Source organism: Artibeus jamaicensis, unplaced genomic scaffold, assembly GCF_021234435.1.
Source record: "Artibeus jamaicensis isolate MK-2021 breed Jamaican fruit bat unplaced genomic scaffold, CSHL_Jam_final contig_797, whole genome shotgun sequence".
In the NCBI taxonomy this organism is placed as follows: domain Eukaryota; kingdom Metazoa; phylum Chordata; class Mammalia; order Chiroptera; family Phyllostomidae; genus Artibeus; species Artibeus jamaicensis.
In genome coordinates, this window is record NW_026521977.1 from 4,191,657 (window position 1) to 4,218,020 (window position 26,364).

The following is a 26,364-nucleotide window of genomic DNA, read 5'->3' on the forward strand; positions in this document are numbered from 1 at the left end:
ATAAAGTTTTGAGGAGCCGAGTCACTCTTTTTCACCAACACAGTCTTACATGTAGTTACTGGCGCAGTGACTGCTTTTAGGGGGTCTGCTTTCATACCATTAACTTCTTATCATTTTAGTGTTTCTGTGGCCACAGTGCTTCATTCTTTTGTGGTTACAGTGACTAACTGGAGGTAACTACGAGGAGAAGTCTGGGTGAGGAGGAATGGGTATGAAAAATTGGACTAGAACGGAATGGGGTTTACGGACTCCCACGCTGATACTTGTATTTATTGCGTGTACAAGGACCACGCGTTTAGAAGCAAGCTAGCAAAGAAACAAGAAGGCACATTTTAAAAAGCACATTTCTATCCTCGGTTGCTGATTGTAGTTCATAATGTAATGTCCCTCATCTTCTTTTCCCCTAGTAAGTATTTTCTCAAACAACTGTACTGTTTTATTCTTCTAGTATCGATAAACTTACAGCTGCAACTGACTGTAATTCTTTTCGTAGCTCTCAGAGGCGTTTTTATTTTGTCATCCACCTGATTGTAATTCTTCTTTATTGCAGGTAGGAATGAATTGATAGCCAGATACATCAAACTCAGGACAGGGAAGACGAGGACCAGAAAACAGGTACAGTAATGACCTTACCTGGAAACTGTGCATGTCAGCGAATGGCCCAGGGAGGCATTTTGGCTGCAGTGGCTGTCTGTGCTTTGGCTCCTAGGAGCCCCCAATTTTAGTTCCCTGTAAGGACGTCAGTGATGTTGAATTGGTGTTTTAAATTGGCTCAGTTTTCACTGTTCATCATTTCAGTGACCCTTGACGACGTGGTCTCCAGAATTCTGTTTATGAATTCTTTTATATTCTTTTTTTGGGAAAGTTCTACTAAGGACGGTGTATAAACTGCTCCTGTACTGTACTTCAAAAGCGTTCCTTCTTTCCCAAACTATGCATCTGCAAACACTACAAATGCTGCAGGTGCAAATATGCTTGCAAGTCATGAAAGTTGGAGATTTTTGTGCTTTGTAAAATCCTGGAACGATTACATATGAGTCATCATTTCAATGAAAAAGTAACACTAGCAGCCGCGAGTATTGGCCTGAATACGATACTGAATGATGTGCGTCCAGGGAACTGTTGCTCTGTAAGCTGTGGCTTTTTGTCAGTAGCTGCTGTGACTGAAATGAAGTTACAACTTAAATACCGTTGTTCAGAGCAGTATCAGGAATTTTCCTCTGCCCTCGGTCAGGGCTCTGGCTCTCCTGCTTTCGGATGTAAAGCAGCCCAAATTTCTGTCCCAGTTCAGAACTGGAATGGATGAGAAATCCGTGTTTAACTAAAAGCAAAAGTAAAGAAAGGGTTAAGGGGGAGGGGGAATCAAACAAATCCCATTGGTGAGTCGTTAACAGAAAAAAACATTTTTTAAATGTTGACCTATGCTGATGGATCTGTGGATTTTAAAAACTATAATCAAACCAAAAGACGAGCTCAACTGTGGTCTCATTAAGCCTGAGCAGCAGATTCCAGCCCTCTGCTCGGTGATGAGTTGTTTTCATGAGTGTTTATGACGGGGTAGAGCCTTTCCCCAGGAATGCTGCATGTGCCCCAGCCGAAGCCTGGCTGCTGAGTCAGCACAGAAGGAGGTGGCCCCCTGCCAGCGCTCAGACACAGGACATTGTCTATTCGGTGGATGTTCCGCCCACAGTGGACGGTGGTCCTCATTAAGTCCGAGAACCACATAAGAACAAAATTCAGGCGGAAACAAGTAAAAGCAGGAGCCGGATGGAGGGGTGAAGAGGATGGGGGAGTTCCTGCTTCTCCATACTTTAAAAAAAATGCAAATTGAAAAAAATTGATAATTTAAACCCAAAGACAAAGTTAAAGATAAAGGGACCTTTTATGGTCATAAACCTGGTTTTCAGAGTTGCTAGACTCTTTGGAATGAATGGATGGTCTCTGTCTGAGTTGCCGAACTTTTACACGAAGGTCCCAAATGCCCAAAACAGGCAACAACAGACAAGATCTAATTCTCAGCGCACTGACCGTGCCGGGCCTGGGCTGTCCACTGCCCTGTGAGCTCTGCTCACGTGCCCCACCCCTTCACTGGGGACTCCTAAATTTAACCAAGTCCTGTGGAAAGAGATGCAGATTTGTTTACCCAGTGGAATCATTGTGTTTCAGAAGCCAGGCTTGGCTTGGTTTCCACACCCCGGCATCCTGGGGATGTTTTTAGGCAGCAGTTGGTGATACCTCTCCAATGTGAATTTGTTGTTCAGCAAATCCGTGTGGTTTTCAACCCAGATTTTTAACAGGATGGCTGGCTGGCTGTATTCACACTTTGCGCTTTGTAGTAATATGCAAATCCACTTGGCGCCCAGTCAATAGCCAAAAGAGTGGAAGGATTAAAGATATTTATAAGGGGGAAAATGCTCTGCTAACTGGGTCTTTCCATTTCACTTTGAGATCTAATTTACATGTCAGTATTATTTTAACATTTGCTACAGAATCCAGAGCTCTTAATGAGATCAGAATACAACTGATAGCTTCAGCTTCTTGATTCTGCAGAATGTGCTAATTTATGGATCGTCTCTTCTAAATTGAGAAAAAGGGATTTTCCCTCCTGATACTGAGAAGCTATAAATATTTTCATTTACCTCTACCCCCACCTTTTTAATTTTATAAAGAAAACAACCCCACGCTCCCCCTCTCACCCCTTTCCCGTGATTGCTCCCGGGTGAGAGAAAACTAGATTAGCCTAAACTTTCCTCCTGAATCAAGTCACTGCAGTGATGACCCAGTCTGAAAAGCTGAGAGCAGCGCTGGGGGCTTGGTGTCTGGCTGGGACTGTGTATTCCTAACTGCAGAGCTTTGTTGCGATGCAAATAACCTCCCCCCCACCCCACCCCACCCCAAAACCCTCCTAAGGAGTAGCAATTTTATATTTGATTTCCTTTTTTTTGTTTTGTTTTGTTTTGTTTTGTTTCCCCTCATAAACCCGAACAATGTAGGTGTCTAGTCATATACAGGTCTTAGCAAGAAAGAAAGTTCGAGAAATTCAAGCCGCCATTAAGGTACGTCTGGCTTGCCCAGTTGTAGGGGGCTTTTCATCTCCATGGTTACAGGCTTTTCCTTTGTTTTCCTCCCTTCCCCTACCCTGCAGGTGTCTAGTCACATTCAGGTTCTTGCCAGAAGGAAATCTCGTGATTTTCATTCCAAGCTAAAGGTATGCGCTTTCCTGCTTTTTGGCTTGTGGTTGCTACGCATCTCACTTCCTGTTTTCCATGGTGACTGGCGAATGCCTGGTGCTGGGATTCTCGTAACCTAGTTTCCTCGCATGTGAGAGCTGTTTACATTTCTTTGTGTCTAATCTCTCTGTTTCTGTACTAGCCTCACAGCGAGCCCAGTGTGTGTGCGCGTGTGTCCCTAATAACAATGCAAATGCAGCAGGGAGCTGGTCTTGATAACTTTTCAGCACAGAAACGTGATTTTTTTTTTTAACCATCAAATGTCCACCAAGCAGCCCTGGGCTAGGAGAGGGAAAAAAGAATCCAGAAACATAAAGTTGGTTTAGAAATTATAAACAAGAATCGTTTCCACAGCAGCCATCATGAAATTGCTTTTAATCAGATATCTAGAAATTAATTTGGGCTTTTGATGTATTTTCAAAAGTGCTCAGGAAAAACACACCCTATTCGTGTAATTTTTCTTGTGTCCTTCCAACACAGAATATTTTTCAGCCAGATTTCCTCCACGGTGCTTAACTTAATGTTGTTTTCTAAGTTGAAAAAGAAACTTGAGTTGAGGCCTTAAAAACAGAATCAAGATAGATTTTAAAAATGGAAAAGGCCCTGATCAAATCCATATTTGCAATTCCTTTTATAATTAAGTTTACTTTAAAATGTTTTTACACATGCCTCTTAAAATATATTTCATAGCAAAAAATGGAGGCAAGGACAGTATTTTCAGGGTCAAGTTCTACCTTCCAGGGTTAGCACACACGACTTCTTTTTCCCCATAGTAACCTGTTTTAGAAACACATAGATTATAGTTTAACATGAACAGGTTTTACTTTATGATAAAAATGAATTTGTAGCTCATATTTGTTGTTTTTCCCATATGTCATTTTTTTTTTCTGCTCTTTTTTCCCCATACATTAAGCAAATTTGTGTTTTCATTGTAAACCTAAAGAATAAGGCGCAATTTCACAGCACTGAGTGGTGAGCTCCGGGACCCTTCCCAAAGCCAACTTTTTTTATGCAAACAGGCCTGGCCGTGGAGTGGCAGGCAGTTACCGGGAAGAAGCGCTGGGTGTGCCCTCTGCAGTGGGCAGCATGCTGGCTCGCTGGCACGTGTGGCTGATGGTGGCTGGCTTTTAGCTGCACTGGCTGAGCAGTCAAAAAGGCTACGATAACCTCTTAGATCCTGCTTTTTAACCAAAGGTGCATTCCTCTCTATGTGGATGTAACTCCTGCAGTATTTGCTCAAATTCTGTTTCTAGTTTCTCTGAGCTAACGGATTAATGGTGTACACGAAGTTTACAGACATCAATTTTGTGTTTCCATCCGTGATGTTATAAATTGCTCTATTTCTACGCTGTCTGTGTGGTTCCTGTGGACTCTCCAGGGTGCGCGGCCTTGACCCAGAAACCTTCTCAGTGATGAGTGATCCTCTCCTCTTCAGAAGGGGTCCCCACAGGGTGTGCTCTTTGCCTCTCTCAGTGACTCTAAGAATCTTTCTCAATGGAAACAATGTTACCTTTACTTTATACATACCACACACACAAACACACAGTGGTACTTGCGTTTGTTCTTCAAAAATAAAAATAAATAAATAAAAGAACTCCCCACGCTGGGAAGCCTGGCCCGCTCTCCTTTGGGGCAGACTCAAGGAGGAGGCGTAAGCAGAGGCAGTGGGCTAGCAACTGGCTCAGCATTTTAGCTCCAAGAACCACCTCCATCTTCTTGTAGTTTCTTTCCTTCCTCCCGGCCACATTACTCTTGGAAGAATGGAGGCCTTTGTTCTTCCCATCAGCTAATACCAGTTGCGTGTTCCGGGCATGGTGCTCATCACGGTGGGCAGTTAACAGCCAACCCCTTATTCACAGAGCTGGCCATGCAAACGGGAATGTGAAATTAGGGCACTGTTGGGTAAGTGTCAGCGGACAGAGCCAGCGTGAAACGTGCAGGGAACCCCAGGGACAAGCTGCATGCGAACGTGCTGCTGTCGGGAACTGCACGGTGGCCGTCAGTGTGGTGCAGGACCTCTCACCTGTTCCCTTGTGTGCCCACGTGACAGAAAAAGTCTCATTGTTAAGGAATGGTATTTAGGAAACCAGGGTTCCAGCAGCTTAATCGACTTGCCAGAAGCTACCACTCCGAGTTAGTGTCAGAGTCAGAATTAGAACTTAGATCTTCCTGAATCCTAAAGCACTGCTCTTTCAGAAATAGTGTTATCCATTGCAGATGGGGGAATGTTCTCAAGGAGAAGGCTTCACGCCAGCGCACACTCTACATACCCTATCACCCTCATGCCCCTTAGAATGAGGCAGGCAGCCCTTGTCGCCAGCCTTTCCTCAGCACCCGCGTTTTAGAAGATGCATATTGAACTTTGAGCTCTTGCTGAAAACATGGACTTCATTTGAGATGGACACTGTGGTGATTGTCATAACTAGGGATGATGTGACCCTAGCTGCAGAACCGCTGTGTCACCACTCTGAGGGCATTAGGACAGTTGAGAATAAGGCTGCACTTGCCTGCAGAGATGTCACCGCCTTGACCTCCCGGGGGCATTTTGTGTTAGAGACGCCCTCATCAACCCTCCCAGCCGGCCATTGCCAGGAAATGGACTTGGGTCCATTGGCCTTACAGAGAGTAGATCTCACCGCTCCATCTGTACTCGCCTGTGTAGCTCCGGAGTCTAACGTGCGTCTGTGGGAGGCAGGGATGCACATCTTCGCTGAGATCATCCTGGGGTCAGCCTGATAGCCACGGCTTCTTGGCCTCCCGCACTAACTAATGCGATAAACTTGCTACAGAAAGTTGAAGTCATCCCAACCAGCTACCAGGGTAGCTTGCGGGCGGGCAGTGAAGGTGGCAGGAAGTACCCAGACTTACAAGAAACACTGTGCTTTGCCTGCAAAGATGGATCAAGGCTTCCCGGAGATAGTGGCTGGTGACTGACCATCTCAGGACCTATCCCGGCAGTTCCTGCCTCACTCAGCCTCCTCCCTATTTCTCCATTCTCTGGAGTCCCAGGACTTCTGTTCTCTGGGCTGGACAAAGGCCTGTAGCCCTCCCGTGAAGACTGAAGCCAGACTCCATGTCCCTGTCCTCCCTTGGGGTTTGAACGAATGGTTTGCTCACACCCGGGGCCCCTGCCCGGTGTGGCTTCCACGGGAGCCCTCTTGCCTATAAGCCTCTCTTCATTTCCCAGGGAAGGGTGTGGTAGAATTTTTTTTTCAGTCTGGTAATTTTCCAGACTTTTTTAAGCAGCAAAACTCACATTTCAGATTGAAATCTTACTTGAAGCCTTCAACATACAAAAGAATAAAGGCTGTTTTAATGGAAGCTCACGCTCTTTCATCCTTAGCAATGGCCTCTTTGGCTGCTCTGGTGAATAAGGTATGAAAAACCACGCTGCTTTAGGCAGAAAGAAAAGGAGGCGGCTGCCTCTCAGCCCACCCTCCCACACTTTACAGGAGAGTTCCCGTGCCCCATCTAAAGCCCAGATTGTCTAGGCTTTGTCACCTGTTCTGCCACACTCCTCTGCAGAAACAGACTCTGGACGAGAGTAGTCGCTCTCATGCCACAGTTGTGGGTGCATCACCCTGACTGCAGAAGTCTGTTAGCCTGGGTTCAAAGGTCAGCCTCGCGTGTCTGCTCGCTGCGGGGCTGTCACAGTGCTCCTTTGTGAGCCACGGCACTCCCCTTTTCGTGCAGACTTTAACTTCATTTTCATTTTCATAACAAAACTTGTTACGGTGAACATTTAAGATTCCATGTGAGGTAGATTTGAACCCTGAGAGCACAGAAGCGATGACCTCATTCAGTCCAGTGAACTTTTCATTGAGAATCCACTGTGTTCTGGGCTCCTCAGTAGATGTCAGAGAGTCATAAGCAGGACCTCTGTTCTTGAGGAACACGCAGCTTCTCTGTTATCTTTGGCTAGGTTTGGGGCGTACAGAAGATTTCCAGTAGATTATCCTCAGCGGGGGGCTGGTGGGGCCCTGCGGGAGAAATCGAGCAGAGCGGTGCGAAGACTGCGTAGGGCCAGGGTGATGAATTCAGAGGGCGGGGGAGTTAAAGGAAGCCTTGTGCAGAGCAGCCTTCAGAACTGAGTGAGGAGGGAGGCAGAGTGTCCACTGAGCAGCAGGGGTGTCTGGGGAACATTGAAGAACACCCCTTAGCTGGAGGCGGGAAATGCCACTGGGCGAGTCCCACGGGAAGGTCCGGGACCATCCCACGGAAGGGTGAGGTTCACCTGTGGGCCATGGGGAGCCGCAGGGAGTCCTTGATACTTACTGATTTAGGGAGCTCCGTGAAGTCCAAGTGAGAGGTGGGAGGACCAGGGCGCCCACACGCCCTGGGGCCCAGCCTGGGGCCTTCACTCGTCCTTCTCGCCCTTCTGGTCTGGCTCCCCTTTCCAGTCCACTCTGAGTGCACTTTCTTCCTCGTTGTTTTTAAAGACTAAATTATGCTTAAAAATTCTATCCTTATTAAGTCTGAAAGTGTGCACTGAAACTTTGCAGTAGCACCATTTAAAACATAGGTTATCTAAGGTCGGGTTCTCTTAAAGTAATGGCAGTTCACTGAGGGTGTGCATCAAGATTAACCATAAAGATTTATTGTTTCTTAGTTTAAAATGCAACAAAGTTAAAAAATGCAGAGCAGGCCATATTAAACATCCATGCTTCTATTACCTAGAAATGATCATTTTCATTTTGACATGTTCTTAAAAGCCTTTTTTAAGTGAAAGAAATCAAGTGGCTAAAATTATTCTTATGTTTTCTAATTCCTTCGACCCACCCTCACTCACCAGCCGATCTGTCTCCCCCACCCATTCCTCCACCAGCAGTGTCTTCCTTGCCATTTATTTCCCTGAGAAAAATCAAATCCAATAAAGTCTGTTCTCTTTTGCCTTGTCATAAAACTAATCTAGATTGTTGCCCACTGTCTACCATGAATTTGTGCTGAAGCCTCTGGCCCAAACATGATGAGACTTTTTCTCTACAACTTACAGCAGCCTCACCCAGGATAGACCTAGCCAAGAATTTGGGGTGACCTTGGACACAGACACAACCGTAAGGGAGAGGCGCAGGGGGCAAGACAACCCAGGGAATAGTGCGGCGGTCTAGAGGTGGTGTGAGGAGGTGCAGAACGGGGCGCAGAGGAACTGGACAGCGGGGAGAGGGGGCGACAGAGTGTAGCTGAGATTCAAGAGCCTGTCGATGTGGGTAAAGAAATGCAAGACATTTGTGACCAGAGCGCCGGAATTTGGGACATTAAACATACACTTTCAGTTTTGTTTTCATTTTTAAAAATTTTAAGAGAGAAGTCAGAGTGCTAACTGCTGCTTGAGAAAAGAGCTCATCTTTGAGGAGGTCACTTCTCAGTGACGGGAGTGCCATGTGTTTGGCCCCTGCCCAGGCAGAATCCTTTGGACCCACTGCTCTCCAGGCATTCGGTGGGTCTGAGCGACCCACAGGTTGTGTGACGAGGCCTGGTTCCAGTTATGAAGCAGAGGACGGGTCCATGCAGGTACTGTGTAAGAAGCTTCTAGGGGTATGGAGCACGCAATCAGGAATTCTGAGGATGGGGGCTGAGAGATCTCTCTTGGACCTTCAGTCTCCACCTGCATCTCCAGCAGTGCCACCTACACCAGTGTCATTTATTGTCTAGCATCTCTGCCATTCCCCTCGTTCCGCCCCTCACTCCAATGGAGTGGGGAGAGGCAGCAGCCTATCTGCGAAGACTTCACTGTGGTCTGAGGACTGGCCTGAGAGTTTAGAAATTATTCTACTCACTAGCAATTCATGAAAAAGTCATTACCTTTTTAAGCTCCAAGGATTTCTTATCCCCAGCGTGCAGAAGGAGCCCAGAGGCCTTCTCCGTGAGTTAAGCAGTCTTCTTTCCTACTTCAGAGTTCCTACTTAGAGTTTCTCGTGCTGGGTCTCCATGTGCCTGATTGTCCTGAGATTGTCCAGGCCCTGCCCAGAGACCACCTTTGCCCACGCTGCAGAGGCTCGTGGGAGCCACAGCCACGCTGCGCACCACTGTCACGCTCCCGTGAAGGTGGACCAGGCCGTTTCTGGACTAAAGCGTGTGTGGGTGAGCGATGACTCAGGACAGCAGTAAGAAGAAGGGAAGGCTTCGGAACTGTGCCCTAACCTCAGCAGGAATGCATCTTAGGCGGTAGACATATTCGTGTCAAGCTCTGAATGTGCATTAAAGAAAAGCCTGTACTTGCTGACATTGCATCATCCCAGTAGAGCAGAAAAAAGCCTGAGTTTCTCTGATTGTGGCCAGTCGTCGGTGACTAATTTATGAGCCACATGTGCTCCCTGAGGCCATTTTCTTCATTCTCACCCTGGTGGCCTTTGTGATTTGATTTCTGAGCAGGCCATTCTTCCCGATCTGCCATTTCTTCCAATAAGCAGACAGCTTAAAGTTCAAATTGTTGATTTCATTCTCCTGAGGAGTTCAAGAACTTCGCTGAGGCACTGCTGCCGCCCCCTGCCGCATCCTGGCTGTAGCACCACGGATTCATCCTCGAGTGGGCCCGTCCACTGGGAAGACGCGCCTCCCTTCATCCACCGTGCTCCCCACGGCCCTCTGAGCCACTCGGCCCCATCAGGCGGTGGCCGTTAGCAGTGCACAAGGCAAAGAAAGCCTGGAACAGCCACCTCCTTTGTCTCGGGGTCAGCACTGAGGCGCTTGGCCTTGTCGCGGGATTTGGGAAATGATGCATTGCCTTGCCTGGCAGCGCCCAATCTTCAGGGGGTTCTTTTGCATTCGTGACATGTACCGTGTCTCCTCAACGATGTTCTCATTACCTTGTTTTTAATTTAACCAAGTTAAAACTAAGATTAGGAGACAGTTCATTTCTCAGGCTTGGGTGTGTTTAAATTAGAACTTCTCCGTGGTGTGGTGATGCAGAAGTCACAGTGTAAACCAGAGGGCTGAACCATTTGTGTTCCCATGTGAACTGAGCCAGGTCCAGGTTTTCCTTCTAAGGGTAACAGAAACAGTGTCATTCTACATTTCTGTCCCTTCCAACAGTAATCCCATTGTTGATTGGCATCCAGTGTAGACATAACTGAGAATAGCAGTGAGCCCCACGATCATGTAGTCGGGACCAGGGATCCGAAGCATTTCAGGTCTTGAGCAGGAGCGAGCCTGATGGTCAGTCACCTGGGCCCCACAGATACAAATTCACAGGATGGCAAGGCTGCTGGCCCTGCGTGGCGTGCTTGATGCAATTCTCAAACCAGTCCTGTAGTGGGCGTTGTTGCCTTCACTTCATAGATGGGGAATGGCTAGATTTGGTTACAGGGCTATCTGGCACCAAAGCTCAAGCTCTTTGCATGATGCCATGGTGCTTCCCCAAAGAGCGCTGGTCAAGGATGAGGGCTCCTTTCCTTGGCTTGAGATGCCTTCACATTCTCTCCCTTCAACTGAGCTCTTTTTTCATTGTGTCTGGATTAAACAGAGAAGGTGAATGGTGGGAGTTGTCACTGAGTCTGGAGCTAAACTTGAGTCTACCTCCTGCTTGGGTTCCTCTGGCCTTTCAGGAAAGATTTACTCCCTGCCTCTTGTTACCTCTGAAGGGAAAGGGGGCCGAGATCAGAAGGGTGCCTTCTCCCCAGCCCTCAGACGTGGCATTAGCTGATGTAAACCCCAGGCTTCCTGGTGGAGAGTCCACACCTATAAATCACTGGGATCCTCATCTACAATCCTTAATGATGCTAAGCCCCACATCAGAATGAAAGAAAACACTATTGACAATTATAAAATGCTAAATATAGCTCAGTACATTTAAAAGTGAACAATAGTAAAAGCCTTGAAACATTTTCCTTTGATGTGAATGGAGCCTTTGGCATTTGGAAATACAATAAGATGAATTAATTGCTCCTCATTACATGGCAAGTCAGGAGAGGTATGAATGTGCCTTCTCTCCTCGGCATTAGCTGTTGCCCGACCGAAATAGCCCCCTTTTGTATTTACTCCTGCTTTCTCTAATAATAAGCAAATTGGAGATCATGGCTAGAAAAATTCAAGTGCCCTTCATCCTTTCTCCAAAACCCTCATAGAGTTTTGTGATGTTTAGCCGCTCGGGGGCCACTGCTAATAATTGCAGAGGTCGTGTGAATCCACATAGTGCAAGATTAGAAACAGCATCTGCAAAATTACTTCTTAGGGAAGTATTCTGTTTTATCTTTTTCTGCAGAAGTGATTTTGCAAGCAAATTGCTGTCTTTCCTCTCGCACTGTATTTTTATATTGCTGGAAAAAGTATAGTTGGAGAGAAACATTTAATAGCTATCATGAGTCTTGAATCCATGGCCCCCTTTTTTTTTTACTTTATTTTTCCTGATGTATTAGTAGACTTCCATATGAGTAAATTAGATTGGCATCTTTAAATTCTGAAATGAAGGGTCCTTGAATAAACTGTTTGGAATATATTGGTTTAATAAGCTATTCATTAAAATTTTAATATATTTGACAGCTACAATATGGTACATGCAAGTGTGTGACCTTTTACATTATTTTTACAATTTGTTTATGGTTAAGGCCTACAAATTAGGAGATGGTTGATTTTCCAGAATTACCAACAGCTGGAGAAGCAGAGGAGCAAGGGGAATAAGACTCCCGGACTATCCAGACACTGATTCGTGACATGCCCATGAGTTTGAGGAGCACACCACTCCAGCCGTGTGCATTGTGATGCGGCTGCCTTCCCACCGCGTGTATTACATGTAGACACTTCCCAAACATTGGGCACATTTCAGCCATTACAAGGAGCAGTCGGCCGAACCCAGAGCTGCAGCAGCAGCCTTGCTGTGCTTCATGAAATATGAAAGCCTGTTTACTTAGTAACAGTAACAGTTTGAAAGGCTTCAGGTTGAGGAGTTTATGCTGACACATCCAGCTAGACCCCGTGCAGCCGAGGTAGTGAGACCACTGATAGCGTGGTGTGCCAGACACTGGACAGAGAGGAGGGTTGAGTTGATACTGAGACGCGCACCCCAAGTTACAGCCCTTCGTCTGCCCTCATTCTCTGGTCAGGTGGGCCATTCGTTCTTAGCAGCCCATCAGCAGTGGTCGACCTGTGCTGCCTGCTTTATAAACAAACAGTTTCTACATTCCAAGTCGTGGGCTTGAGTCAGGGTTCAGTTGGAAAAGGAGAGTTTGCCTCTTCTCATTCCCCCTGCATTCAGCTTTCTTGGCCTCATTCTTTGTAACCTTAGGGATAGAGGGTCTTAAAATCAGTAATAAGGAGTCATGTGAAGTTGTCCAAGCTTTTTCCTAGGAAACATTTTTCTGGTTCATGCACGCTCATGATGTACACACACACTCAGTGTCTCCTGTAACCTAAGACATCACAGATGAGTACTCAGTATTTAAAGTTTTTTCAAGACAAAACAATGTGATCATCCTTTGAAATCTGAAAATCTCAGCCTCATCTCAGAAATGTTGGTGTAAAAACATTCTAGGATGAAATGAATATGGTGTACAAAGATAGCGTCTATTTTTGAATTTACTTCAGCTCCAGTGTTTGGGTAGATTAACCACATGCCCTCTCCTCTCCCCGCTGTAGTCTGGGGATATGAGTGGTGAGGGTAGAGTGGGATGCTTCATAGTCCAGGATATTAGAACAGAGGAGCACGGAGAAGCAATTTACTTAGGCCTGACACTTAGAGTTACAATTCCTTCAAAGCCAGGCATGTATCTCTAGGCCGAACCTGACAGTTTGGAGATGCTGCCTTTGGGCTCTCTCAGCGGGGTGCCCTTCCTCCCTCCCATCTCAGGACGAGTGGGTCTGCGGCCAGGCCGCCCGTCCTGTTTCCGAGCTCTCTCCGGCGGGGCCTATTATCTGCAGGGTTACTTTACACTTTACACACACAGAAACCTTTAATCCCCTTAATTTTCAAATGTATATCGTATGTAAAGGAGAGATGTTATGAAATTAAAGGAGTAGTCAGAGTGTCTCTGCCACAAAAGGTAGGAAATCACGGGTACAGATATTTTAGTCCATTTGCAGAAAATTGCCTATTCTCAAGTAGGTAGGTCAAGTGCAGAAAGAACCTCTACTTGAGATACAATTTCCTCTCCACACTTGGCTTTCTCTCTATTAGGATAGGCGGCCAAGTGCTGCCCGAATTTTAACATTCTGCTGTCTTTTCACTAGCAGGTTTTTGGCTATATGTATTAAGATGTATTTGCTTGGGGCAGAACTCACAGTCATAGCTACAAATACTTTTAGAACCAGAAGAGCTTTAGTTTAGAGAATAAAGTGCAAATCTTGATTTTGTAGAAAATTAGAGAGTCCTAAACGATTTGCCCAAGGTAATACAACCCATCGACGCCAGGCCGAGGCAGGTACAGAGCCAGGTGTCCAGACTCCTGGCGAGTGGGCCTTTTCCTGGCATAGAGCAAGTTGGTGTGACTGAAGCCTTTGATTCGCTCTCTTGCTTTCGAACTTTTGTTTTCATTCAAGTACCTCGTGGAATGATGGGCATAAGAGAGTCAAACTTTGTTTAACAAAAGAAAAAGGCCATGTTCTGAAGCTGTGTGACATAAACAGCAACTCTGATGACATTTCTCCCTTCCTCATTGACTGATTTCCCTGTTAAAAAAGAGAAGTGTCAAACTTTCATGAATGTTGGGAGGAACTTTTTAATCATCCTAGCAAAAAGAAACACCTCAAGCCAACTGGAATAGCATAAGAGTGGGCTATGGAGATATAGGGAACTCATTTCCACTTGGACCTGGGCGTCCAGTTCCCGTGTCCCTCCACCAAGTGCACCAAACGAACGCCCTGTGTATCTGGGCAAGCAGCGTCGCCCTTGTCGTCAGCACTTCACAAACACAGAACTCTCGGGTCCGAGACAGGCCCCGGGATGTGCTTCTGGAATAGGCCCAGGCCCACGGCTCTTCCTGAATTTGAGTCATCCAGGCAGGCAGGAAGTCTGGGCTGCCATTTTCCCAGCTGCCCTAGTGGTAAGGTGTGTCCCCTGTTAGGAAAGGCTCCAGGGGTCCTATCTCTGCCATTACTTCAGTCTCAGAAACCACCTGAGGGCATTTATTACCTCTCATTCGAGGTGAAGCGGCTTGGGGCTAGCCTCCAAAGTGACTCATCCTAAGAGAAACCAGCAAGTTTGTATCGACAGAGAAGGTGCTGTTGACAGAGGAGGGGGTTAATTGTGACCAGAGCCACGTTTTTCTGCTTGTTGTACATGGGCTCCCCCTGCGTAGGTGATGGGGCAGGCAGCAGGCGGAGCCTCAGGACCAGCTGAGAGTAGACTGACCGGTGCTGAGAGCTGTGTGTGTGTTGCTTTGGGGCGCGCTCACATGCTCTCGTCAGTTTATCATAAAATTCCAGACTTCAACATTTGTCTTTATTCAGTTTCCTAAATGTTTTGGAGCTTTTTAAAAGAGTTACCAGAGGAAGCTAGCTTTAGGTTAGCACATTGAACAGATGAACGAATGTAGCTTCAACTCAAAGAATGACATCTGACCAGAGGTGGCAGAAGCCTCACTCCAGTCACCCATGGTCCTTGTGCTAGGGACCAGCAATCCTGCAGGCCTAGGCCCTGATGGTACCCACAGGGGCCCATAATGACTGCCCACATCCCTGAAGAGCTGTTCCATGAGTCTCATTAGTTTTTCAGTTAAGAACCAAAGGAATATATAAAATACTATAAAATGTATGCAAGTGTCAGGATCTTTTTCGAGGGTTATAATGGAAACTTTTTGAAAACTCACATGGCCAGGAATCTGGCTGTCACTGGGGCAAAATGGTGTCTATACCACTTTGGTCTTTTGTAGATGCCCCTAGTAAATGTCTTGAAGGCTTTGACTTGTTTTTTAACATCTCCTTTTGGCCTCGCCCTTGGCACTTCTGCATGTTTACGCATCACCTTTGGGTAAATCTGTACGTGTAGACGCCACCTCTCTGCAGACGCTCAGTGTCTTCCCTGAGGCCTCCCTTGGCCTTCCCTCACTCTCTGACTCGGAACGGCAGCCGGGCAGGGCGCTCTCTATTTTCGATGTCACCTTTCCTTTCTGCTTTCCTGAATTCTGGGGCCGGGTCGATTATGGGCTTTCTACCAGCAGCCAGGAACCTCAACATGTTTTCCAAGCATGAAACTCCGCCTGCGTCACTGGGCCTGTTCCCCCACCGGGCCGTGGCCGTTCCCCCATCTGTCCTGGGGAAGCCACAGAAGCAGCTCGGAGGAGGTGGGGGTAGTTTGGGGTGGTTGCCGTTGTCAATAATCGCCCTTCTAGATAGTTACATGGGTTGTACATTCTTTCTAAAATGTGAAAAAACCCACACTCCTACCTATTTTATGATACCCATTGTGTGTTTGTATGCATATATACTTTTTAACTGAAGAAGAAAAATAACCCTGCCTTTGTACGCAATCCTTTTAACAAATTGTTTATTGTTGTATCCAGGTGACAAGCATGGTAAGTATTCTCACCACATTGAGTATTCTGTATTTTAGCTGTGCTTGGCAGACTTTTTGGCTAGCTTTGTGTTATCAGCCTTGGCTTTTTTAGAAAAGACCCATTTAGGGAAGGGAGAAACTTCTTACCTGGTAGCATCCTCTCTGTCCTCAGCTATAGAAGGAGCCCAAGGAGCCTTAGACCCATGGCGGGGGCACCTGAGAGAGCATGCACCCCACCAGCATGCTGCTTGGCCCCGCCACCACCCCCAGCCGCACCCAGCCCACCCCACTGCTTCTGAGCCTCCCCCACCAGGCCTCTGCCAGGGCTTCCAGGCCTCGCATGAGTGACTCCAGCAGCTCCTGGGACTGGGGCCCCTTGATGGCGCACACTGTCCGGGTCCCCCCGCACCCTGGACAATCCCACCCCAGGTCCACGGTCACGCCTCCACCCCATCTACATACTTAAAGCAGGGCCTTTTTTCCCTCGAGGGCGTCAAGTAATTGGAGAACGCTCCCTTTGGAAGCTGGAAAAAAAAGTAACTTTGTCCATTTTTCTCAGAGGCTTCCCATTCTTTTGGAAAATGGATTAACAAAAAAAAAAATTTTTTTTAAAACCTCGCCACTGGGTATCCTCAGAGAATGTGCAGAGTCACAGTTGTTCCTTGTGTTCAGCCTCCTGGCCGTGTTTATTTATCCGTGCATGTTTGCTTTTTTGGCCTCTTTTGTGGCTCTGTATTTTAGTCCATGTGCTCGTGTCTGTGCTCTGTAAGCTGCCTGGTAGCCGTGCCTGGGTATTGAGTCTGTGTGTCACTGTCGCCTTCAAGGATCAGACCGCAAAGGATAAGGCCCTTCAGCACATGGCCGCCATGTCGTCCGCCCAGATCGTCTCGGCCACGGCCATTCACAACAAGCTGGGGCTGCCTGGGATCCCGCGCCCCACCTTCCCAGGGGCGCCTGGGGTGAGTCACAGGCTGCATCTAGGAACGGTGGCTTTCGGGGCACGAGGCCACCGTGGGCCGTACGAGGCTGTCCACCCAGCACTTCTCACGACGGGGTCGGGTGTAAGAGAACCCCCTTGTGGTGAGCGGACCATGGGTGCACAGCAGGGAAAAGTGGGAAGGAAGAGGTGGGCGGGAGCGAGGGGGGAGAGTGGGCGGGGGGGGGGGTCTCAGTCCCCAGAGACATTGAGTGCAGTGTCACTTTTCTGGTGCCCCTCTGGGTTGTGATCTGCATCTTTTTTTTCTAGCCCTTGGTCTCTGTCCCTGTATCCTGAGGTCACTTTATGACAGTGAGCCCCTAAAGCAACAAAGAGTTCTAGTAACATTTTCATTTTGCCCCTGCAATGGCAGAGAAGCTAAATGTTGTTGTCCCATTGAATCCTCATAATGATCTTAAATGCCTTACTGCTACTGCCGTTTTATAGATGAGAAAGCCAAGGTTACTTAGTAATAACACAAGAGTGTGGATGGCGTGATCATAATGACATGGATAGTGATGTCAGGGCTCAAACCCAGGGTGCTGTGACTTCCTTTATAGTGCTTCCTCCAGCAGGGGGTCCGGGGTCAACAGGTACCAGTAGCCTCAGGAAAACTCACAGCAAAGGCGGTGTCTGCTATTTGGAACTGGCCTCCTGTTCTGGGCTTTGTCCTCCCCTGACTGGGCCCTCCTCCATGCTGTGAGGGGTGGAGGCAGAATGTTACACATGGTGCCTTTCAGAGTGGAGCGGGGAAGAGAAGAGTGGGTGGGTTCATGGCTAGGGCAGTCGGATGAAACACGCACGAATGCTCTGCAGCGCACCAGCATCTTGGCCACGTGTCGGGAGAACACGGAAGCTGCCGCCTGGTCCCTGCCCTCGGAGGTTATCTGGAAGAGGAGCTAGAGGGAGCCCTGGGTTGCCAGGCCAAGGCCATAGGTTGTGATTTCGTGCGCAGCAGTGACCACATCTGCATTTAGAGAGAGTCACTGCAGCTGGTGGGCAATCTGGACCCGCTGTCTTTAGCAGGGGTTGCTATGCGTACACATCCTGAATTGTGCTTTGAAGTGAACTCTTAATCCTGAAGCCTCTTGCATTTTGCCTTCCAGTTCTGGCCGGGAATGATACAAACCGGGCAGCCAGGATCCTCACAAGAGTAAGTCTGAGGAGGGGCCGGCGCCGACAACAAGGGGCTGGTTACAGCCCGCCCTGGGTGGTGTTTTCCTGGGACCAGACTGACTGCCTTGGAGCTTGGAGGGGAAGAAAGATTTCACCTGAGATCACCAAAGTCCTCCCCCGTTGTTATCCGCTGAAGCCAGTGGCAGGATCTTGCGGGCTCAGATCCCAGAGACTTGTAAACATCCCTTCTGCCTTAGATTTAGTGCTCCTCAAGCTTGAAACAGGACTAGGATGCCTGTCCCTTCATGGCTCTGAAGGGCAAAGCCCGGGGTCTTCCTGAGAAGTGCCTGCCCGAGAGCGAGGCTGGTGGGAGTGATTCTGTAGCCCGTTCCGTTCTGTCTTTCCCTGTGGTGTGGCAGCTAACAGAAAGTCCCACTGATGCTTTCAGGGCCCGGGGGGCCAGCTCAGTAAACCAGAAGATGAGGGCAGTCTGGGATGAAAGCAGAAGGGAAATACTGCTCAGACATTCTCACAAGAACATGAGCTGTTTGGCTTAGAGAAGGGGAGCCTGACTCATGTCCCAGACCTTGCCTGGCAATGGTGACTTCTAACCTCGGCCTCTGCAGGGATGAGACTTCAGAGGCAGGTGCCCGGCTCATCCCACTGAGCTGGCGTGAGCTTGGTGGTTTCGCCCCCAGCAGCCTGCTGGCCCCTCTCAACTGGAGAGAGTAACCCTCTCAGTCTTGATGGAGTTCTGCCTGGGCTGTGCCCCCAACCTGCAGGCAGGATCCTCAAAGCAGGGAGGACCCAGGTTGGGTCACTAGCCACAGGAGGCCAAGGCCAGAACTGAGGCGTAGCCACTGCTACGGCTGCCATTTCTGACTCTCCATCTTTCTGTTCCCAGCGTCAAGCCTTTTGTACAGCAGGCGTACCCCATCCAGCCAGCGGTCACAGCCCCCATTCCAGGTGAGTCTCGTGGGGCTCCCCCCCACTGTTCCACAGCTGCATGGCCCCTCTTACTTGCAGACCCATGAATGCCCCCTCCTCACCCTCAACTTGCTTAAGGCAGGTATTAGCCTGGCACCTAGGAGGGTCCCATAGGTGTCCCCTCCCAGGTCCTGATTCCTGTGAGTCATCTCCTTAGAGCTCAGAGTTCCTCAGAAGCATTTTTAAGGAACCAGGAAGCCTGGGTCACTTTCACTCAGCCCCCGGGGTCATCCTCGGAAGGGGAAGTTGCTGTGGTTCCTTCCTCATCATTAACAGGCTGAATTGGGCAATACAAGTCCGGAGGGCAGATGGGATTTCAGCCACCCTTTCTTAGATAAGTAGGTTTCAATTCCTAGTACCCTTTCTTTATAGGAGAGCTCACAGGGAAGCCCAAGCTAGAAAACAAGTGTCTGCTCAGCCCTCGGCCCCACACTGAAAATGCCCTCCGCTCCACACCAGGGAGCATTCTGAGAGTGTCCTGTAGTGCTGGTGACTGCAGCTTTGGGAAAGGAGGTAGAGAGACACCAGAAAGTGTCCGGCAGTTGCCACTCTTCCGGCAGTCTCGTCTTGGTCCCCAGCTAGGCCCCTTTGTCCGGGATGACCTCATACCACACAGCCCATAACCCGAGCTGATGTTGGCTTTACGAGGAGCCGCGTGCACCGAGGACCCTGCCTCTGGGATCCTGGGCAGAATCTTGCCCCACCCTTACTAGCTCCACCACAAGACACAGCTGGAGCAGCTGCTGGCCTTTCCTGCTCCAGTGCAGGCCCGAGGCCAAAGGGAGGCAATGGGCCAGCAGTAAAGGTGACAATTGGTCTTCCAGGGTTTGAGCCTGCGTCAGCCCCAGCTCCCTCGGTCCCTGCCTGGCAGGGCCGCTCCATTGGCACAACCAAACTTCGCCTGGTGGAATTCTCCGCTTTCCTTGAACAGCAGCGAGACCCAGACTCGGTGAGTGTGCCCAGAGGTGTACCTTGCACCTAGAATTTGCTGTTCATTCCCATTCATCCCCTCAGTCCTTTCCCCTGAGTGAACACGGACCTGGGGAGGAAAAACCAAGCAGCCTTTCAATTAAATTAAGTAAAAGGTATTTCCATTGACAAATATGTAGAAGTTAGAGCTGGAAGTTATGATGCTTTGGGCCTGGAACTCCAGGGAATACTGGTTTCAGGGCAGGGGCTTAATAACCTCTTGCATTTGGTAAAATTAACATTTATTGCACTTTGCCACATGACTGGTACATGGCAAAGCTATTTACTGGTGTATACACCATCACATTTTATCTTCACCAAAACCCACTGTGATGAAGAAACAGAGGTTAAGAAATTTCTTTCAAGTCACACAGTTAACATCTGATGGGTTAGAGATTCAATCTTATATCTTTAAAACTCAAGCCTAACACTTAGCCATTATTTGGTACTGCCTTTCCAAGTCTGTGTTTTCTCAAGATAGTGAGTTAGCTCTTTAGGGAGAAGTGATAGTTTAATACTTCGATGTAGAAGGCAGTGCACTGTAATATCATAAATACCAGTGAGGTTGGCATCTGGACTCTGCTGGTTGTGTCCCTCACCCCATCGAGTGCCCATCGCCCCATTGCTCCCCAGCCTGGTCCCTCGTTTTCCATACGAGGAAGCGCCTCCCTTCCTTCCTGCCCAGCAAGCCCAAGACCCCTTTCCCACTCTCACTCCCTGGCTCTGAGTACAAGTGCTGCATCTGTGCGTGGGTGAGTCCAAGGCAAAAATTGAAGAAATCGTGAGTTTGTCTTTGGGGTCTTCACCAACTCCTTTCCATATTCTGTCTCACCCACCTCGCTACTCTCCAGAGCCACCAAAAGCCATAGGTGCCATGCGTCCATGTGTCCCCCGCCTTGTTATTCTGTTATCAAGGAAAAGTGTCATGAATGATTTCACCTTCTGTTGTAAATACCTCAGATACCGAACAAATACCACCTCTCCTGGTAGTATTTGCACTTGAGCTTGGTGCAAAGCCTCTGATGATAGGATGGGGGAGGCAACCTGGGCAGAGGGGTTTCCACCAACCATCACCAGAGTAGACACTTGGGGGAACCAAGGGCAGCCCACCAACATTTTGGTTTATGAGCTGTGAACACTGAGAGCTGGTAGAAAAACAGAGCTTGCTCCAAAATTAGGGAGAAATAAAGGAGCTATAAAGTCGGTCATGGGCCTATCAAGGCAGGCATAGGAAAATGAGGTTATTGAAACAGGGAAGAGAAAGCCAGTGCCATCAGTTGTCTCACGTGGTCAAGTGGTTTATGGGAACGGGGGTGCTGATGGCTTGAATTTGTATCCAGTGGCGTTGAAATACACAAGATCGCCTTCTCGGCTCCAGGCTGCTGCCTCCTGGGAGGTGTAGAGGATTTTTTGGCCGAAGGCGTGGCTTCAGCCAGATGATACTCCTGCTTTTCCTGATTCCTGTTTGTATAACACCTCGTTGCCTGCACAGTACTTGGTCATTTGCCATTTTATTCTGTCCTCACAGTACCAACGAGGTAGGTTCTATTTCCCCATTTTATAGGTGAAGAAACTGAGGCCCAGGCTCACTGAGTGACTTACTGAAGATGCTTAGCCAGTAAGCAGCGTGATGAGGAGCCAAAATCTATTCGAGTATATTCTTTTACACTGCTGTAAGCCACCCCCATTATGAAGGTCTCTCAAATTGCATATTCAGTCTGTATATTCACTACACGAACAAATCTCTCTCTGTGCTTGTGAACTTTTTTCCCCCAGGAATAAAACTCCAAGGCACTGGGAAGCAGAAGTTTCAACATAGTAGTAATGTTTCCCTGGGTAAAAAGATTATAGAATGTTTTATCAAAATAAACAACAAAATTTTTTTTATTTAATTATTTTTCAAGTATAGTTTTCCGTCTTTTACTCCCATCCCAGCCCACTCCCCATGCTCCCCACCTCCCTCCCATTTCCACCCCCCTTAGTTGTTGTCCATGTGTCCTTTATACTAGTTCCTATAAACAAAAAGATTTTTTTAATTGAAAAGCCCCGGGCCACCCCTCACTGTGACTGTCCCCTCCAGTTAGGGACCTACAGAGCCCTTGTGGTTTGTGTTTGTCAGGCTTCCCTCTGTGAATCCCTGATAGACTCTTTCAGTCCATTCTCTAATCATTCAATACATGGCCCCGGACCAAGGAGGGTCCAGTCCTGGCCTCACCCACTCTCCTCCCTGGTGGAGGTAATGTCTTGTAAGAGGCTCGCATGAAGCAGTAATCAGCAATGGAGGTCATCGTGAAGTGCGGTGACTGCGGGGAGGGAAGAGTATTGAGAGCTGGGAGTGATTCACATGGAACAGCTTCCTTGAGGAGTAAGCCTTACACTGAGGGGTGGAGGACTGTTTGGAATGGGAAGGCATGAAGGAGAACATCCCAGGGGTGTTGCCTCTGAGGGATGAAAGCAGTAAGGGAAAGCTGGTGGATAGTTTTAAAGGCAGGGTCCACCAGGTCCTTGGAGTGGCGTCTAGAGCTCATGTTTCATGCACAAGCGGGAATATACATAGCGATCCGAATGGTTCAGCTTGATTGGCCTCTCCCTGATGAATGAAAGGGTTTGGCTCTATAGCTTGGACTCTTAACACATGACTTAAACAGTTCTATTATAAATGGAAGGCCTGGTGTGAGTCAGCACCATTGGGCCTCTTGAAAAAAAATAATTATATTTTAAGGGATACAGATGGGGACTGAGAGAAATGGGAATTAAACCAACAAATGCTTTTTAAAGAAATCGATTGATTTTTAGAGAGAGGAAAGGAAAGGAGAGAAGCATCGATCTGTCGTTCCCCTTACTTACGCACTCATTGGTTCATCCCTGTATGTGCCCTGACCAGGGGTCAGACCTGCCACGTGGCGTATGGGGAAGAGGCTCTAACTGCGTATCTGGCCAGGGCAACAGGTCCCTTCTAAACACTGCACACCAGCCCCTGTTCCAGGTTTCGGGGATGCAGAAGCCAAGGAAACCACGTCCTTACTCTCGTGGGGCCTCCATCCTAGTGGAGAAGACAGACAGTAACCACCCAGACCAGTGCACACACACACACAGAGTGTGAGGTGATGCTAAGTGCCCATGTGGAATAATGCTCCTTCTTCACAGTAGAAATCATTTGCTCTTTAGATTACAAAAGTATCATTTCAGAAAATGTCATGTATATGTGGATGGCTCCGGCTTGTAGTCTGAGTGTAAGTTGTGTCTATCAGATAATACCAGCCAAAACTGTGCCACTGTCCTGAAATTATTTCACTAAGTTGTAATAGCAGCCTCACTTGTAAATGTCACTTCTAATATTCCTGTGTTACACATCCCTATTTTGCATTGGTTTTAAAAAATGAGTTCAGTGTATACAGAAGAATTCATGGCAGAAGGTGAACAGTATGTGTATTTGATTTTAGTGGAAATACAAGAGTCCGGAAAGAGGGTGGTCGTGATGGAGAAAACAGGGGACCCTTGATGGGAAAAGGTGGTTGGCAAATTGAAAATGAAGGAGAATTACAGAAAGTGTTTACGGCATTTCGGGGATGTCTTCAGCACCAGCTCCTCAGGTTATGTAATTGGCACTTTATTTTGCAAACAGGAGGTGCTGTCACCGTGAACGTGTAATGGCACTTCAGGACCAAGGTCACACCGAAACCCTTGTAGCCTGTGGAACGTTTCTTTGGCTCTCGGACTTTTTTTGTGCCTTCTGAGACTTTGATTTTACTATATTTCGTTCCAACTATAGACAAATTTAAAGTAACTTAAAAAATTCATCTGGGATATTTAAACTAAGATGGATACACTAAAAAAATGAACACCAAACATGAAGCATATTTCTTTGATACGGAAGCCCACGAGGTAACAAACAATCAAAGGCCTCTAAACAGATTCGGCTCTGTGTTTGGAGTCTGTAGATCTTTGTCTCCATACAGGCATGCACATACATTTCTCCCTACTTCCTGTAGTGGCTTAAGCTCATTGGAATCATGGGGTAATAGATAGTGCTGGCAAAAAGCCAATAAATAAATCAATAAACTGGAGGCAGTGCTAACTATTTTTCATTAGTGATCTCTTCTGTCCTCATCACAGCCTGATGAGGTAGGTAATTTTATTCAATTCTACAGAAGAGGCTTGGAGAAATTGCTGTCTTGCAGGTAGCTGTCTGGGACCAGGTTCGAACCTTGTGGCTGTACTATATTTCCCAGAAGTACTTAGGCTTGAGCAACAAAGCCAAGGGGAAAACCTAGTTTGCCTGAGTCCGGGGCGACCTCCCTTAGTTACCACTGTTCTGCAAATTCACTCTTCGGGTTACCACAGAGGCCATCATTGCCACCACTGAAGCCTTCTGCATGACCCTGCCACCCTTAGCATTGATAGTACCGGTAATAGGGCCAGCAGTAGTACCACCTGTGGAGATAGCCAACACTGCGCAATTATTTTATATGTGGCCTGCCCAGTGTTAGGCAGGCAGCTGACTCTGGAAACGGGCTTCAGATTCAGGTCTGCTGATTCCACATCCTGAGATTGTAACCAGAGTGTCTGTCCATTTGTAAGCAATGAGTAGCCTGTTTTATAACCTGTAGCTGACTGTAATCTGTAAAGAGCTAAAGGCAGAATAATCTGGGGGGTGAGCGCCCCCTGCTGGCTCTGCATCAAGTAGAAACCAGATGGCAGCGTTTCCCCAAGTCGATTGTTTATGTTGGTAGAGAACCAGCAAGTCAGTCCCTCTGTTGTTACCTTTGGCTCCACTAGAAGCTAAGAGAAAAACAGCAGAGGGTGAAGAAAGGAAGATCTAAAAAACTAAGACGATTTTAGAAGTGGTTAGTAGTGCTTGAAAATACACTTTCTACATGATTTCAGTGTTGCATATCAAGGGACTTCAAATGTTGCGTGTACGATCCCCCACCTGTGGTGGGCTATGTATAAGTGCCTTGTCTGCCATCAGGGCCCAGTTCCTGGAGACTGAGTTAGCAGCTGCTGACTGAGACGGACGAAAACCTGAGCTTGGTGAGCTGTAAGCCAAATCCTGTGTGTGCACGGGGAGTGGTTTTCCTGATAAAGCCTAGCGGAATTCCTCCACCCCCACCCTGGGACAGGGCAGGTTCCTCCAGCCCCCACAGCTCAGCCACTTCCTGCCCCACAGATGGCAAAGCCCTGCCGGGTCAGACTGCCCAGGCCCAGGCTTCTGTGTTCAATGCCTGTCATGGTCCGGATACCAGAATAAGCAGGACCGTGTACAGGAAGAGAGTGTGTGAGGGTTGCATTAGGTAGGAGTTACACAGCCAGAGAAGGGAAAACCTCGGCATGGAGAGGAAGGGACAAGGAGATTGTTTCTCTAGGTTTTGATAAAGCACCGTCTCACCAGAGAAGAAGAGTTCCATGATGGTACGGTAACAAACCTGAGCGGGGGAGGCACATCCAGTTCCTAACAAACACTTTGCTATCTTACGCAATGCCGATCGTCACCAGCGCTCACCGACCTGTGTGACAAGCGCTGTATGCCGAGCGTGCTGACACAGGTACTGCTCCCGTGCACTATCGAGGGAGGAACGGAGGCTCGGAAACGTTAGGGTACTTTGTCAAGGTCCACCTCCAGGGAGCGGCTGTCCCAGGGTTTGGCCCCACTCTGTATTTTTAACCACAGCGTTATAGTTTTGGGGAAACCAAAAATTTTTTTAAATATAAAAACAGCTGCCTTCCAAAGCATGCGCCCCCCAGGCATAGGCTGCCGGTAGGAGGGCCCTTCTACGTGGGGGTGAGAGTTGGGCTGGGGTTTCTCTGAACTCCCGTCCCAGTCTGTGGTTCTGTGCATCTTCTCGGGGTTTGGGGCGAGGCACGAAAAGCCAGGAATGTTCCCACTTGGACCTTAGAACGTATCCCCTGCTGTGCTCTTGTGACAACACGCTCGTTCTAGTTGAGTGAGGAAGCTGGTGTGGGAGTTCTTACCAGCAGTACGGGGTTTGGGGCAGTCACTTCACAGCTCAGCCTGACTTCAGCTGGCACAGCGGGCGTAACAGGGCCACTCTCACCGCACTGCTGTGGCGGCTGCAGTCAGCGACATCCCTCGGCCTGTTGAACGCCCACACGTGTTTTCTGAACCTTGAATGTCTTGGAGAAATGTAGCAGGAAATTGGGCCAGGCCAGTGGAGGGACCTGGCTTGGGAAGACCTGCTCACCAGGTGGTTTGGGCTCTATTGAAACTCAGGCAGGAGCTAGAATTTTTTTAATTAATTAATTATTATTTTTTTAGTAGGTAGTAAATTTGTGTGATCTAAAATCTGTAAGTATAAGAGAATAGAGAGAGATTTCACTACTTTCTCATTCCTATCCCACCCCAAATAGGGAATCACTGTTGCTAGTTTCCTATGAATCTTTCCATGGATTTTAATACACATACATGATATAATATGAACACGTATTCCTCCACCTCACCCCCCTTTTAAAGAGACAATGTGATCCGATACAGGCCGCAGGAAGATGATGGCTGTGGCAGGTCAGAGAACAGGCTGGAGCTAGGGAAGCAACATCACTGGTCCAGGAGATGGGTGACAAGGGCCAAACCAGGGCACAGGCAGTGACGGGGGTGGGGGGGGGGAGATAGACATTGTGTTGATAACATTAAAGGGTCTTAGGGA

The 26,364-nt window shown here is 48.0% G+C and overlaps 1 protein-coding gene across 9 annotated transcripts in view; it reads left to right on the forward strand.

Annotated features, from left to right (window-relative positions):
• TEAD1 (TEA domain transcription factor 1) overlaps positions 1–26,364 on the forward strand; it is a 249,529-nt gene that overhangs the window by 172,254 nt on the left and 50,911 nt on the right. For 3 of the 9 annotated variants that reach the window (XM_037146831.2, XM_053673171.1, XM_053673172.1), the window contains exons 3-10: positions 551–615; positions 2,994–3,056; positions 3,146–3,208; positions 15,662–15,673; positions 16,479–16,613; positions 17,737–17,783; positions 18,651–18,712; positions 19,558–19,682. In XM_037146831.2, the coding sequence (XP_037002726.1) occupies positions 551–615; positions 2,994–3,056; positions 3,146–3,208; positions 15,662–15,673; positions 16,479–16,613; positions 17,737–17,783; positions 18,651–18,712; positions 19,558–19,682 (572 nt within the window). The remainder of the gene's footprint in view (positions 1–550; positions 616–2,993; positions 3,057–3,145; positions 3,209–15,661; positions 15,674–16,478; positions 16,614–17,736; positions 17,784–18,650; positions 18,713–19,557; positions 19,683–26,364) is intronic. The other 6 variants (XM_037146838.2, XM_037146798.2, XM_037146857.2 and 3 more) reach the window with 4 other exon arrangements.